The 16409-nt window shown below is 41.5% G+C and overlaps 1 protein-coding gene across 3 annotated transcripts in view; it reads right to left on the bottom strand.

The window, feature by feature from the left end:
• The window catches only part of PRKN (parkin RBR E3 ubiquitin protein ligase), a 1163425-nt gene that overhangs the window by 730664 nt on the left and 416352 nt on the right, over positions 1-16409 (bottom strand). For 2 of the 3 annotated variants that reach the window (XM_074368038.1, XM_074368036.1), the window contains exon 4: positions 11021-11142. In XM_074368038.1, coding sequence (XP_074224139.1) covers positions 11021-11142 — 122 coding nt within the window. The remainder of the gene's footprint in view (positions 1-11020; positions 11143-16409) is intronic. The other variant, XM_074368037.1, reaches the window with a different exon arrangement.

Raw genomic sequence — 16409 nt, 5'->3', positions numbered from 1 at the left:
GACGCTTCCCACGTGGCGTCTGCACAGCCTGCACAGGAGCCAGCGAGACAGAGGCTGCGTTCACACCCGCCAGCCCCTGACGGCTCAGATGTACCCCAGGACAGTCACCAGTCAAGTGAGAACTTCCCCTACCTATTTTCCTTCGCTTTCTCATCTGAATTTAACACTGAGACATCAGAAACCAGAGAGGGTAGAATGGTAGGTCAGGAGTGAGAGCTCAAGATGGGAAAAGAGAGGAGGAGACCCCCTCCCGCTGCCCCCCCTCACCCCCCCTGCAAGGGCTCCTCCCAGCACAGGCCCAGCAGAAGTGCTGGAAGAGGTTTTTGTTTGTTGTTCATAAGATGGGACATTTATTTACAGAACCAAAATTGAATTTGAAACTTAAAGTAATTCATTTGGCCCAAGTAGAATCTGTCACCTACTAGGAGGCTATGGCAGTGCCTTTAGCAAAAGACACAGAAGCATCATCAGCAGAAGGAAGGCTTGATAGGCTGTGCAGTGTAGGTTGTAAAAGGCTTGAACTGGAGCTGCCTGGAGCTGCCTTAGAAAAATCACTACTGCGCACCGAGGTTCAAGCACTTGACGAGCCACGTCGGGAACAATCCCGTGTTCTCAGCTCCACCGTATTTGCTTCTCTGAGTTGTCATTTCTGACCACATGTCTTGATTTTCCAACCTTAAAACCATCACTGTTCCAGGAAGGACTACCTGCATGCACCCCTCCTTTAACCTTTCTACACTTCAGGCTTCCTCTCGAGAATATTTTTAATCAGTCCCAGCCTGTCCACATGAATCCTGTCCAAACTCAAGCAGTATTTGCTGGTCCTGCCTCCCAGGACGTGCCGATTCGAACCATGATTCTTCTTCCACGCTCTTGCTGTATCTCTTGTGACTCTCAAGCTGTTCAAAGAAAAGTGAATTTCTTTGAGGCAAGGAGATACTTCCTGCCTTTCTTACATTTGAAAGCCATACATTTAGTAGAGAAAGGAAGACCTAGGAAATGAATCATTTTAGCTGCTTTCACCATATGAAGAGCCGACAGATGGGCGATTCCCTGAATTTTGTTCTATTTTCAATGAACAGAGCTACAATTTATGGGTGAAGACAGATTTCAGGTCAAGTAACTCTATCAATTAGAGTTCTGTACAAAGCAGACATCTAGCTACCTGGAAAAGCAATGATTCTTCCAATACTAAAGGTTGTCGAGCAGAAGATAGATGAGCAAACATCAAGTATATATTATCCGAGCTGTTTTTGTACCAGGAGGGAATGTGGATTGGATGACTACAAAGTCCATTCCTATTCTAAGATTACAGGTAGGCCAAGGCATGTCATGACTATGATGCCATTTGTTCAATTATTCGTTTATTCCACAAAACAGGTCTAAACAACTCCTGTGCATCAGGGACTAAAGCACAAAGATGGAAAAATCTACAGCCCCTGGGTGTAGTAATGGAGTAGAGGGGTGCCCATGTAACAGAGTCTTTGATTTTTGGGGTCATACCCGATTCATTTTTGTGGTCACACACACACATATACTATCTTTCCTATATCTGTTAACGCAAAGCTTAAATCTTAGCTTGACGGCAACATTACACAGTTTACATATTACATCATATTTGTTTACAATGACCTTTTACCGAAACTACATTAAACAGGATATCCTATTCAGTAAGAAAGACAAATAACATGGTTTTTCACTTATTTTTAGCACATTATGAAGGAAAAAGCTCATTTGTCCATGAGATGACGTGGCCACCTTTAAACAATGGCTGTATCTGATTGTTTCACTTGTAGGCGATTTCCCAGGCAGCAGGTCAGTGGATGGCTCTCTGAATTAATGTGGAATTCTCAATGCACAGCTGAAGATTTAAAAGGACTCTAACTTCATCACTATTATGCCTGCAACAAACCAGCAGAGCTAACTAGTCACTTAAAACTGTCATAATCCATGAGACTTCATGGCTTCCTGTTTTCCAAGTGCACCAGCGTTCTTCTGTTTTCTCCTCACTGAAGGAAAAATGCCTGTGTTTCACTTTTTATCCAGTTCCCAAATCTCCATCCCCACTTTAGGAAATGTAGTCTAATAAATGTGACTCTTTTCTAGGGAAACTTGTAGAGCAAAGCTCTGTTCTGCCTCAGTCATAGTAAGAGAACAAATGTAACTCAATATGGATGCTTTCAATTAGAATCTAAACTCTGGTTCCCCAGATTTAATTCTTAGTTTGGCTCCTTTCTCACTGTGGACCCAAGTAAAGTCAATTAACCTCTCCATTTCTCATCTGGCTTCAGTGACGCATTTATGCAGGTAGCCTGATATTCCCAGATGGAAGACAGCGTGCCTGCATAAGTACCAACGCTTCTGTAAAATAACTGCAAAAGCGTATCGCAGTCCTGATCTGCACTGTCTTGCCTAATTCCTTCTCAATGTGACTCTTCTGCCCTCACATTTTATTAGCGCGAGGTAACATGCTCATTCTTTATAGAGCATCGACAAAGGATCTACAATGGAGTACGACAGAGCTACTAAATTCTATTTCTCTTTCCCCAGTGAGGTTTCTGGGCCATTTTCTTCTTAAGCAAGGAACAAATAAATTAACCCAATGCCCTAAAGATCTATTTTTTCTTTCCACAATTCTTGATAAAGCTTCTAAGTAGTCAAATGGCTAATATATCAGTTTCACTCTGTATAAAACCAGGGAGCTACCTTTATGTGTAGAAACAACTGCTGAGACAACGGTGGCATTTCACTCACAAAAACAAGTTCAAGGCTGGATTAACGACTACCTGCCAGTATTGACTGACAGACTTTGGAAAACGTTTATCATTTTTTCCATATAAAATAAATAACATTAGCCTGATGTACCTCATTGCCATAACAATGCGCATATAAGAAAATTAGAATGAGGACTCTTCAAATAACATAGCAATTAAATGGGATATTTAGAAGTGTGGAGCTTAGATCCTGGTTTTTGGTAAATATTCAATAATAGTTATTAATAATACTCATTCCTCATAATATATATACAATAAAGTAATGTACTTTGGGAGCAATACTATAAAGAACTCAACACACTTTTTAAAATACATACACATTTCAAAACAGCATGATTTAAAGTTCCTGCCTGTAGTTTTGAGATTTTCACATTAGCATCGAGGGTCAGGAGTGTGGCTGAGTAACGAAGCAGAAGCAGTGAGACTGTTTACAACGTGCTGCAGAATCCATCTCTCCAGGGACTTCCGACGCTTTCGAGGGGTCTAAAGGCATGCTCTGGGGATATGCACCTGCAAGATTGTTTTCTTTTTTTTTTTCCTTTCTTAAAGAGTTATAAGTAAAATCATGATTAAAGAAAAAAAACAGTTAACAATATAGAGAGTCCCCAAATACAGAAGCAGTGAAACACTTCCTCCACTGGAGTCCAACTGAAAATTATTAGCCTGATAGAAATGCCAACGAATTACGAACACTGACCAACATTCATGCAGGCTTCAATTCACTGAAATCACTCTAACTAATGACATATGACCAAAAAAATTTCAGTTCTGAAATATTAAGCATATGATAAAGGCTCTCAATCTAAGAATTTCTATAATTGAAATAACATAACATAGTGAATAGTGACATAACATAGTGACTAGCTGTTGGCTAAAGTTGCCTGCAGCTCAGTTAGATAGCATTTTTCTTATTTCATAAATAATTATTTTTATATATATATCATTTTATTTATTTCAATAGGCAACAACTTTATATTATTTTTCACTTTTTGTTTGTAAACTTTTTATTAAATGTCCATATTAATATAATCCAGGAAAATTTGAACTAATTGTTTCCCAGTCCACAAGAACATGTTAATTGCTTTTGTCGGTTGGTTTGTTTTTCTAATGAGAAGTTCCCTTGGTTTACTAATAATTATCAGTAGCTGTCCAGAAACAAACACTTCCATCTAGTAGAGGTATGACCGCGACTCAAATGACTGCTGGCTGATTCCTCTCACTCACGGATGTCGGCATCACCCTCAGGGCCCCTGGTTGCTTCCAGAGCCTGGGCGAGTACCCCCCGCACAAGCCCACCGCCGAGTCTGTCAGCGCTGGCTGTCCTGGCGGACGCCTTGCTGTTCCTCTCCTCCTCCAGCTGCTGCCTTCCTACACAGCCTGACCAAAAGCCAACTGAGGGGCCTCCCTGGTGTCAGCGCCAGTCATCATTACACAGAGGTCCCCGCAAAGAGGAAGGGCATGGCCAGATAAAGTACAGGACGCCAATCTGAATTTCAGATTAAAAATAATAACAATATAGTTATGTTCCATGCAATGTTTGGGACATACCTACATTGAAACAAATTACTCATTGTTTATCTGAAGTCAAATTCAGCTGAACACCCTGCATATGCGGGTGCTGGTCTGGCAGTCCTAGCCAGGATCCTCGTGGTGCCAGAATGACGCTGGGCTCCATTCTCCTCCCCAGCTCGGCCTGGCTCTGGCTTTTGCCCTGATTCTCAACTAGATTCTGATGAAAAGCCTCTTTTGTCTGCTCTTTGCTCTCACTCTGCCCTGAACCATGGGAATCAAGCCAAGTCCAAGGGGCCATTCTGTCCATCGCCTTTTCTCTCATCTATGGTTTTATTACATATGTGACTTTATTACATATGAGAGTAGCTTTTGATATTAAGGGAAGTAAGTAGACTCCCGACCAACAATTAATCTCTAACAAATATTAAGTTTAGGAGTAATTATACATTTAGACTATATTTCTTAATAAATTTCCCCACATAAATTGTTCCTAATCTATAAACCAATTTTAAATAAAATCCATCATGCTGGGCATTTTACATCTTACTCTATTTATTGCACCATTTCTCATCAGAAACCTTTTAGCTTTAATGCTATTCCATGGCAGAGTATCTCATTAGAGTGGCAAAGATAAAGTTCTTTTTGAGATAAAGTAATTAAAGTGATTGTAGGGGAAAAAAATCATCTACAGCTCTTGGCTGCAGTAACCTCCTGGCTTATGATTCATTTTAAGACTAATAAACTAAGTGCAAACAAAAAGATGTTAATGGCGGATAACTCAGGTTACCCACAGTTTGTGCTGGAGGAATTAACAATTTGAACTTAATCAGACCTGAAAAGCCCGGAGGTGTCAGTTTACAATGTGAGTTCAGCAGTTGCCTCAGTGCTCTTTTGGTAGAAAACCAAACGTTTTCTTCACCTGAAGAAATAACAATAAGAGCTAACTGTCTCTGAATTTTTATTATGTGCCAGGCACCGTGTGAATTAAGTCATTTAATCCTCACAATAACTTTCATGAATTTTTTACTTCAATTTTATGGCAAGGAAACAGAGACATAAAAAGGTTAAGTAACTTGCCCCAAATCACACAGCTAATAAATGACAGAACCAGAATTCAGTTCCAGAACATCTAATGGGCAAAAGGACCACAGAGGCCACTGCCTCCAGCTCTCTGCTCCCAGGCAGCTCAGAGCCCAGGACTCTAAGCAGAATGCTGTGTGCTATGTGTTCTCACCCCTCACTTCTACGCCCTTTCTATCTTCTGGTAATTATTGGAGCCAATATATGATTTTACTCATAGACATCCTTACCATATTTTAAGCCTGTATCTTATCAGAAAAACTAATCAGTTTCTTCCTCTTACAGAAGCTTTGATTTCCACAGGAGGTGCAACCATCTAGAACGCGGGCGACATCTGGAGCATGGTGGGTGGAAGGGACAGGCTGCCTCGTCCTCAGCGTGGGAGAGAACACTGCTAGGACTTAGTGAGCAGAAGCCTGCAGAGCTCAGGAGAAGGAACCCTCTGAGTGATCCTCAGGGACACACTCACCAGCAGCATCATAATCTAACTGAATTTCACTAGCCCAGGTAAGATTTTTAACAAGTCACACAGTCTATGGTCGTCTTGTGTTTATATAAATTGGCGCTGGGAAATCTTTGAGAGCTTGCGCTAAGGGCAACACTTGATTTTATATATATAAATATGTAAAGATATCTCTCTCTCTCTCTCCCTTACCAGAGGCCCACTCACCACCACACACACTTACAATTTAATGACAGGACTGATGGTAGAAGGAATAAGGTCTATCGACATTCTGACCTTGAATTTGGCAGGACTCAAGGAGAAAGGGAGGGGGAAAAGCACCTTCAAGCCTCTTGGTGCTGTTTCTTTTTCCAATATGAATTCTTTAATTTCTAGTTATTCTAGCATATAGTCTGCACGTCTTGGGAGACCTTACTTTTTCTGCCCACTTTTCTGATTAAAAACAAAAAGGCTCTGAGCATGTGGTTTACTTGTCATTAGATTTTCCAAACTAATGAGGGAAACAGTGATGACACAGGGTATTTTAAAGCATTCATTATTGTTCAAGAACACAATCAGGAATGTATGCGTGCGGAGAAAACAACCTCCCTCCGTGGTCAGCCCTGTGTCATTACGTGTGGACCTGAGAGGACAAGCTTTGAACCGGCAATTGGAAACTGGCTGCTTGCCGGGTTTTCCAATCAGTCGTTGCTCACTATTTTCCAGTGAGCATTCATTTTTCGAAAGGCTATTTCAGTTCGTAGAAACCCTGGTCAAGGTCACCATGAATTAAAGAAGACCATTTGATTTGGAGACAGAAGAGAACCTGGTGTCCAAGCTGATATTCAACTTACCCTGAAGGTCAGGCCGAAACTTCAGACCTCAGTTTCCCCGTCCTTAACACTGTGACAGAAATGGCTGTCCACCTTCCTTGCCAGTTTATTACGAGTATCACATTAAATGTGAAACATTTCAGCAATTCAGTTTTAGAGTGTTATGTGTGAGAGGTGGCTCATTATCTCACATGTAAAACAAACAGCATTGAGACATGTTGGAATTATGAATAAATCCCAGACAAAAAATAATTAGGAGGTTCCTGAGACTCATGAAAGGCATGGGGTTTATTGTAGACTGATTTATTCAGACCAGAAAAAATAAAATTATGTTTTAAACAATAATCTAGGTGGCTAAGTAGGTTCCAATTTTTCTCCTTGTGTATAAAAAGCTCATTGCAGAAGCTCGGGTAAATTATACTCTGTTCCCTATAACGAGTCAGCCACACAAGATCCTATTTCTTTTTTTCCTGACCAGAGGAAATTGTGTAAGCTGTAAATCTTTATAAAGTTTGGCAAAAATGAAACCTAACAGTTGTCTATTCTCTGCATAGAAATGCTTCCCCTTCGCAAAGTTCGGCGCCTGCTCCATCGCTGCCACGCCCTAACCTGCAGGCCAGTTGGCAGCGTGATGAGTCGGCTGTTCCACAGAGATATTGTTTGAAGGCACTACTGGGTGAGGACTTTTGTTATTAATAAAAAAAAAAAAATGAAAGGTCTGGTCTATTCATTTGTTGGGTACCAGTTTATGCTACATCAAGTAAATGTACTAAAACTGGATTAAATAATCTTTAAATCATCTTTGATTCCATTTTCTTTAAATCCTTAAGCATATTTTTTCCAAGAGCACTTTTGAATGATATTTTAGATACAAGGGAAGTAGTTAGACAATAGGACACTGATTACTAGATTTGTATAGCTAGCAGTCTACCCTAGAAAAGCCCAGGGCTTTGGAGGAACACAGAAAAGACTTTTTACTCCTGGTGCAACATTTGTTAACCATGTAACTTTGGGCTCATTACTTAACTTCATGGAGTCTCTTGGTTGAAAACACTGGACAATAATATCTACTTTTTAGTTCTATCGTGAGAACTAGAGAAAAATACAAGTACCAGAGTATAAAGGTATGGAAGGAAGTCAATAAATTGTAGCAAAACAATCAGAATCACCATGATCAATATAATCATAAAATGCCAAAGAGAATTCCTAAAGTGTGTGGATCTGTTGAATTAATGTGTGGAAGTTCAAACACAGATGCCATCTGCAATGGGCAAGGTACCATGTGAGGTGCTGGAAGTAAGCCAGGGACCCAAGCTGACAAGTTACCTGATTTTATGAGGTTTATAGACTTGGGATATGGACAGATAGACAATTGCACAGAATGTAGAAAAGAAATTTAATGATATCTGTAATAAGGTAGTTGAAGTTTTGGCCTGTCAGGGGAGTGAATGATGAGAGGAAAGGCCAGATAACTATAGAAAAACTTAAGAGAGGAGTCAATGATGTGCAGAGTGAAAAATAATGTAGGTATAATAAAAGTATGAATTTAATAATAAAATATGGAACAGTCCTGGGAACAGACAGAGGCCAGGGTGGTCAGGGGAGTGGGTGCTTGAGATGTGGCAGGCCAGAGACCCCAGATGGGTGACATCACCCCTCCAAGAAAGCGCTGGTCCAGGTGAGCAGGGCGACCTGACTTCATCATGGAGCCTCCTGGTGGACAGGGTGGAAGCGCAGATGCCTTTGCTTCTCTAAAGGGAGTTAGGTGAGGGCTGGGTTGACGTCACAGTGAAGTCTGTGTAAGTGTGCGTACATGTATTGTATGTATGTGTACACGATACAGTATGTGTATGTGAAGAATAATAATAGTATTGATAATAAAACAACAATAATGAAGCATTTGAAATATTTAAGTATTTATGTTCCAGCTACTGTTCATATATTAACTAATTGTCACAACAAATAAGAAGTAGGCACCATTATCCCAGTGAGCAGATGTCCCCCAGCTGACACAAGCAGGAAGTGAGGAGTCCAGCCCACGCAGCCTGGCCCCAGAGTCGCCGCCTGCAGCTCACGCCTCTCAACGATCCTCCCTTTAATCCGGGCTTACTGTAGCCAGGCTCTGCTGAGCACCGAATACCAAAGTATCATTTAACCCCCACAATGCTCCACTTCGGTTTGGTCCATTTAGACAGATGCTGCAGGTTGTTCTATCCTTTTTGTTTGCCATTTTTCGCCCACATAGCATATTTTTAAATGAGAAATTTCACATAAAATTCCACATTCTTGGTTTCTCTTGATTAAATAAAAGGTCAGCCAGAATAAGCCCTCACCCCTACTTGCTAAATCTGGCAGGAGCTGCCTCCTGCACGGGGCCTTGGCCTCGCCCACCCACCGCAGTCCTCACCACAACCCACTGTCCACATCGACTTAAGTTTTAAATCACCTGACTGATCACTGGGCATGTGTGAGCACATGACCTTGGGATAAACCTGTCCGTGGAGTAAAAAGAAGGAGACCGCAGAGCTTAGCACTTAGACCATCACCCACCTGGTTTAAACCCCTAGTCCACTACATACAAGTTCTTGTTTTCTTAATCTCTTTAAGCCTAATTTTCCTCAAATCTAAAATAGGGTTACTTCACTCAGAGTGTTATGAAACAATTAAATGAGATAATGCACGGAAAAAATTACGCTTGGAGTTCAATAATAATGTTTTGCTGCTGTTTTCATTAAGACCTATTGGAAGTTGAAGCAACCAGGACTGGAGTACAGATCAGAGGACTAGAGGCAGCTGTTTACTGCACTGTGAGAGGCTAGTGGCAGAGGAGAGAACCCGGGGGAAGAGAAACTACGGGACTTTAAGACAGCACGTCTCCCAGACAGAAGCACTGTGCAGTGACCCCCCCAGAAAAAGGTCCACGCCAGGGGGTCAGGACAAAGCTAGGCGTCCCTCATGGATTTGTCATCCTGAGCGGATCTGCCCATGTAGCTGAAATGTTGTATCATAGCCGAATGCTGAATTACGTTTTTGAGTAACTGCACCATTTTCCCCAGGCTTGAGTCAGGGAGCCACAGTTTCCCCTTTTCTCAGCGCATCATTCAGGCTCGTTCTCAGCGCTCCCCTGCATCCATTCTGCCCGGTCCCCACCCTACCCGGGCCTTCGGCTTCTCACCTTTGAACCTTGTATGTAGGTGATTAACCTCTTTGCCTTCAATCTGTCACCAGCCTCAGTCCCAATGACAAACTGAGAAACAGTCCTAAAACATCATTTTATACGTGGTCTTTGTTTGTAGCACTTTGCCTTGGCCCCCCTTAGCCACAGAATAAAATCTGAACGCTCTGGCCGTCACTGCGGCCCATGTGGGAACGGCTGCTCTATACTTCGGCCCCTGATGCTCCCAAAGTTCTTTGTCCTTTCGTGCCTCCTTGCCTATGCTCGCACCACTGAGCTGACCAGAGTGCCCGCCACGTCCCTACACACATTAGCATCCACACAACATTTAGCCAGATCCTACACAACTATCACGGCCTAGCTGTGACTGTGTTTTACACCAGAAGTCGGTTGGCAAATCTGTTCTCTAAAAGGCCAGAGGGAAAACACGCCGGGCTTTGCAGGCTATCCAGTTTGTGTTGCAACTACTCCATCCAGTTCTAGGGCACATGAGCTGCACAGACAACACGGGCAGACATGGGCGGGGCCGCAATCTGATAAAGCTTCATTAACGAAGACTGGAATTTAAACTTCATGTCACATTCATGGGTTCCGCCATATTATTCTTCTGATGTTTCCCAACCACTTAAAAATGTAAAAACCGTTTTTAGCTCATGGACTTAACAAAACAAGCAGAGGCCACAGCACATTGTGCTTTGCCAACCCCTGCTTTATGTGCATACTGTTCGTCGATCCGTAACCTTCCTTTTCAGTTTTTAAATGACATATAACTTACATTTAGCAACTTAAGCTCACCAATCTTAAACCAACAGTCGAACGAATTCTGACATACTCATACAACCACGTTCCCATCCCACAGATCGAGATATGAAACATTTCCAGGATCTTAGAAGGATCCTTCCTGGCAGCTTCTCAGAGACCCCCACCCCTGCTGAAACCTAACCTCTCACTGTTATGAAAGCAGCCTCTGCATTTCCTTCCAAATGGCCTGGATTAAAGAAATGGTGGCAATGACCGTGCACTACGTTAACTTTTACAGAGCAGTATATTTTTAAATGAAACTTCGGATACCACTAACCACTACAACCACATAGAAGTCTTTTATTTTTGATGATAGGTAATATCTGATGAGAAATCCTGAAAGGCAACTCTGGAAACACATGTCCAGTTTTCAGGGCCTTCTGCCCACGCCGCCTCTGCTTACCTGGGCCAAGGTGAGCGTCGCTTGCTGGCAGGTGCTGCACTGTACCCTGAGCTTTCCTGGCTGCACTCCTTGACAGGGGCCTTTGCAATAGACATAAAAGCTGTTGTAGGCTCGTCTACCTGCTGGGGAGAAAAAGAAGCAGAGGAAATAGCCAATCAGTGCTGAATTCAAATTGAGACAAATTTCAAAACTAACTCCTCAGGAACATTTTGAGACATTAGTAGGATAAATAATCCAATGAAGATACAACAGTTTAATTTAGAAGATCTAGTTTTATACTCAAAAGAGTGAAATTTTTTTCTTCTCCTTGCCAACAGCCCTGTGACTTATCCAGCAAAGTAGCAGCCTGCTGCCGGGAGAGCTGGCCAAGGGTATTTGCAGCACAGGGAAATTTAACGCACTTTGCTGTTAAAGTTTTGAAAAGGACAAGGAATGTAAGACCATTGGAAATTCAGAGGCTGCCGCTCCTGAATTCTATCTCATGCGTCTGTACCCAGTCTGAAGGCTCCAGATTTTTCCTCTTAAAATCTTGTCTACAGGGACAAACCAGCCCACTTCTCATGACATGAATGATATGATCACAGCTTGCAGAGTTTCCAATGAAGACTTTCCAACACACATTCACACATAAAATAAAACAAGAGCCCTGAGGGGATTAACAGGCCCGGCAGCCGTGTGTGGAAATCGGGTGTTTTGCATGTCATGTGTTCTGCACCTAGACAAATGCTATTCAAATAATACATTTTCAAGAGCAAAAACTAGACCCAAAAAATTGATAATTAAACATCTCTGATCAAATCTCTCAAATGTCACCACATAGGGGTAGCATTATTATGTAAGTTCGGGGAGTCTTTCTGAATGGCTTCAGACTTGTATATCTACAAAGAACTAACTTTACTCAGACACATTTACCAGTAAAATAACCAACTTCCAAATTTCTAAAATTATTGAATAGTTCTTCTAATCCTTACTTCTTAGTGGGTGGTGGTAACATGAAAGGTCATGGCATAAAAATTTGTTCAAAATTTTACTCTTATCATCAAGAACACCTAGAAATAATGAAAAGTAAATATGTTTGACCATTATGAGTGAAAACTTTCAGTCTTTTAAATGCATATGCATTATTAAAAACAATTAATACAAAAATAATGGGAAAACAAAAAAAGATCCCGAAGTCTTAAGCAGCTCCATTTGCTTTACTAATTTACAAAAACAGCCTTTTTAGACAAATTTAAGTGTCATCTGTCTAGCCATCTTTACTAATATTATAGGTGACAATTCTTTGTAGAATGTAAACACAATGAAGATGCTGTTGAACTATATTCAATACCTTTAATTGCTTATAATAAAAAAAAAAGGAAAGGAATATATATGTGTATATAACTGAATCACTACACTGTACACCTGAAATTAACACAATATTGTGAACTGACTATACTTCAATAAAAAAAAAGAAATTTAAAAAAGTTTTATAATTTCATCATTTATTGATAATATATTTTGTAAATATTGCTTTCCAGAGATTGATATTTAGCTTCCAGCATGAAAGGGAAGATAAAATTTAAATATATATTTATATTGATAAAAAGCTATGATTTTGTGACATTTCTTTCCAGCTTTAGTGCCTTAATGTGCAAGATATTCAAGTCTATGAATATCACATTGCTATTAGCAAATATAATGATTACATAAAATATATTCTTAAGGTTTTATGTGTATCATAAATGCAACAGATAGGACCATATATTAAAGTTATAGAAATACCATAACAACCGACAGAAGATCACAGGAACTGTGACAGTTTTAATGTGTACTAAGATGAGCTTAGTGAAGGAGGCAGGAGCTTTTTATCATTAAAACAGGTATCAGCAACGTGAACAAAATCCAATTCACAATTTTTATAACCTACTGTAAAGGTTAAACAGAAAAAAAAAAGGAGGAAGAAAAAGGAGAGATTGCAGAGACACTAACATCGTTGAAAGAGTGTATTAGCAAGGACTTGACAATAGTAAACGAAGCATCTCAGAAACTGCAGGAAACTAAATGACTCTTCTCTCTCCCTTCAGGCGATAGCAACGTTTGCAATATTGTTTCAGCTAATGATAGAGCCAGGCAGAATGTGAAGACTGGGACACCCACCTCTGCGTGCTACAACCTTCACTAAAGTCCTTGAGAAGTTAGTCAGAAAATACCGCATGCCAAAGCCCGCGCCCTAGAAGCATACGAGATGACATGCAATCTATTACACAGTGCTTCCCAGAGCCAGCGCCAGCTGGGGATTAATGGCCGGTCTAAGGAAGATCAAGGTCAGGCCAATCTCGGCTACAGCAAATTTCAAGCTACTGGCGCTAGCTGGTTGAGCAGCGAGGGCTTCAGGTAAATCTTGAGAGCCGCTTTTCAGGACGGCTTCCCCCACCTATTTGGCTACATCATACTCTTGAAAACTGGCAAGCTTCTCTGTGTCAGGCTGGGGTCTGGAGTGCACAGGACAGGGATAAGCACAAACAACACCCTGACAATCTTCTGGGCAAGGTTCCCGTTGGACCTGATGGAAGGGTCTAAGGTAGACTCAAATATGGAGCCATAACTCCTACAGGAACAGCAAAGCCATGGAATGGAGGACCCAGAAAACTCTCCCTCGGTATACATCTGTCTCCGGTCAGTAATGTGAATCTTCCTGCTCTTACTTCAGCTGCATCTTAAAATCCTTTTTCTCTCTTAATCAACTCTTTCATATTGCAACCCTTTCACTGCCCAAAACAATCAAAACAGCTTGTGCTTGTCTTTATAGATTTCCCTCTTTTTATATAGTAGGTTTTAAACATATAGAAATACTTTAAAAATCTTACAAATGACAACCTTCCCTGTAATTCACCAGTTGTGAATATTTCGCCGTACTCTGAGTGCACCCTGTGTGTGTACATATACACACATGTACGACACAGACATACTTTTTCAGCTGAATGATGTTTAAGTTGAAGACATCATGCTACTTCACCCCTAAATCCTTCAACATCCTAAAAATAAGAACTTTTTCATCGAAAACAATAGAGCTTTTTGAGTGAGTTGGTTGTTTCAGCTGTTCTATTCAGACCAAGGGAGTAGACCCCAAGTATCCCTTACAGACACTGCAGTGCTTTGCAGGCTGCTCAAAGGTGTCAAGCCAAAAAACCAGGAATCCTTCAGTCAAACCACTTTTTAGGTGATGCCAAGCTAAGCAAGTCTTCTCACTTCAGGACTTTACAGACTCCCGGGGACAGGAAGTACAGAGCACAGTCCGTTCCAACCTCCACCAGACCTCAGAAGCCTTCCTCTCATGAAGCATCTTGTGTAAAGGCATTTCTCAGAAAAAAAATTTGGAAAAAAAATCTGGAGGAAGGACTAAGGTGTCGGGTTTGATCTACAGCAAGGCCAATTGCTAATATTTATAAACACATATTATTAAGCACTCCTGCTGAAGAGCCTGTTGACAAGCTCTCCCCTCCAACCCGGAAGCCATCCGTGAGCTTGTACAATTATTTGTATCACGAACCAGGAAGTCTGGTCTACTCACGTGATGATTTTACAAAGTGACTTCAGAAGTTTTTTTGTTTGTTTGTTTTTGTCTGGATGGAAGTTAAAAGCACAGTTAGTGTTCAGGGCCCCTTTAAAGTGTGAGTCACTATGTCCATTCAGAGCATCCATAGTGTTTATCATTTTATCATTATCTTAAGGTTTTTCTCTCCCACTTTGTCTGGCTAACATAATCCTTCCTTGAGTCTTTTCTTTTCCCTTACTCTCTTGGTCCAGAAAATTGCCAAAAACATTAACAACATTCACCATGTACTGAGCAAAATCCCTATTTAAAAAGAATATATATTATTTGCCTTGGCTTTTTGAAAAACTAGCCTAATGTGCACAGTTTCCACCTTTAATGTATTTTAGATAATGGGCTTATGGCCTGAAGATGTTGTTTTAATAAGATAAATAAACCCTTAGGAAAAGTCATTCTGATTCTGATGAAAACCTGTCACTGACCTCAGAAGTTTCCATCACTGGTTGTCACAGAGAGTCAAGAGTTTAATTGCCTGGATAATCTGTTTTCTAGGGGAGAAGAGAGTCGGATTCAACACACATTATACCCTGGCAAAATGATGCTCAGTGTCAGTATGCTGTAAAGCAGCAGGGACACACTGGTTTAAACTTATACTTACTACGAATGAGCATATTGAAATACTAAGCAGAACGAACTGCCCATAGGAACTTTCTGTGGCCACGGAAATGTACTCCATCCGCTTTCTCCCACATAGTAGCCATTAGCTACAGCTGCTTACTGAGAATTTGGCTAGAACTATCAAGAGACTATTATTTTGGGGTTTTTTAAATATAATTTTAAGTAATTTGTATTAACAGCCATATGTGGGTAGAAGCTACCAAAGCAGACAGCACAGAAGAGAATAAGTAACAACGGTGTGTCTTGTCCCCTCTCCCCCTCCCTAATTAGGCAGGCAGACAGCGATACTAAGAAGATTCTTATGTCACACCAAGATGCCCAATAGCCGGCGTCAAGTGTGCTAATATAAAAACAATGTAGCGAGAAAGAAGGGGAAAGGGGAAGGCTTGAACTTGAGGCCCCGGGAGGTAGGGCAGAGATGGGTGGAGACTTGGGTTCTGCGTAGTGTCAGAGGCAGAGCAGGGCTGATCCCCACTCCTTCCTACAGCCCCGACCCCCCCACACCTCTGCCCCTCTCCACTGCCAGCACCAGCTTCGAACTCTGACACATATATATTCAAGGTTCAGTTGCAATGGCACTTCCTCTAAGAATGCTTCCCTTGACTTCCCCATAAGGATATCTCCCTAAAACTTACTTCTAAGAGTAGGAAAGTGCCCAGCTTAGTCTGGTCACCTTTAAACAACAGACTTGTCTTCACATCAGGAAGCCGGCACCTGATGAGGAGGAGCCCCTGGAGTGAGCACCTTTCACAGAGCTCATCCAGCCCCCCACCACTGCCCGGCCTGGCACTCCACATTTTCAGCCCTCCTGCCTCCTTCTGATGATCACTCTGTTCTTGTTTTCTAAGTATCAAGGATATTATTGCTGTCTGCGCCATTAGCTGCCTTGATCAGCTGTAACCTGCCATGTTCCCTCGGTTTACCTCTTCCTCTAGTCACTTAGGGAGTAACCTCAGTCCTGTTTGACTCCTATGAACCTGTTGTGGAACAGACCAATGGAAAGAGTTTCTGAACCTGTGACCTTGGCCCCGTGATAGGGAGCTGGGGCACAGAGAATCTTCCCCCGCAACATTTGTCAGAATTCTTGCTCATATTTCTGGATGGTGGTCCTTCAGCCTGTGCTCGACCACATTTGCTGGATCATATCGCTCGTGAGCACGACACATATACGTTAGG

Source organism: Camelus bactrianus, chromosome 8, assembly GCF_048773025.1.
Source record: "Camelus bactrianus isolate YW-2024 breed Bactrian camel chromosome 8, ASM4877302v1, whole genome shotgun sequence".
In the NCBI taxonomy this organism is placed as follows: domain Eukaryota; kingdom Metazoa; phylum Chordata; class Mammalia; order Artiodactyla; family Camelidae; genus Camelus; species Camelus bactrianus.
This window is presented reverse-complemented; position numbering and strand designations above follow the sequence as displayed.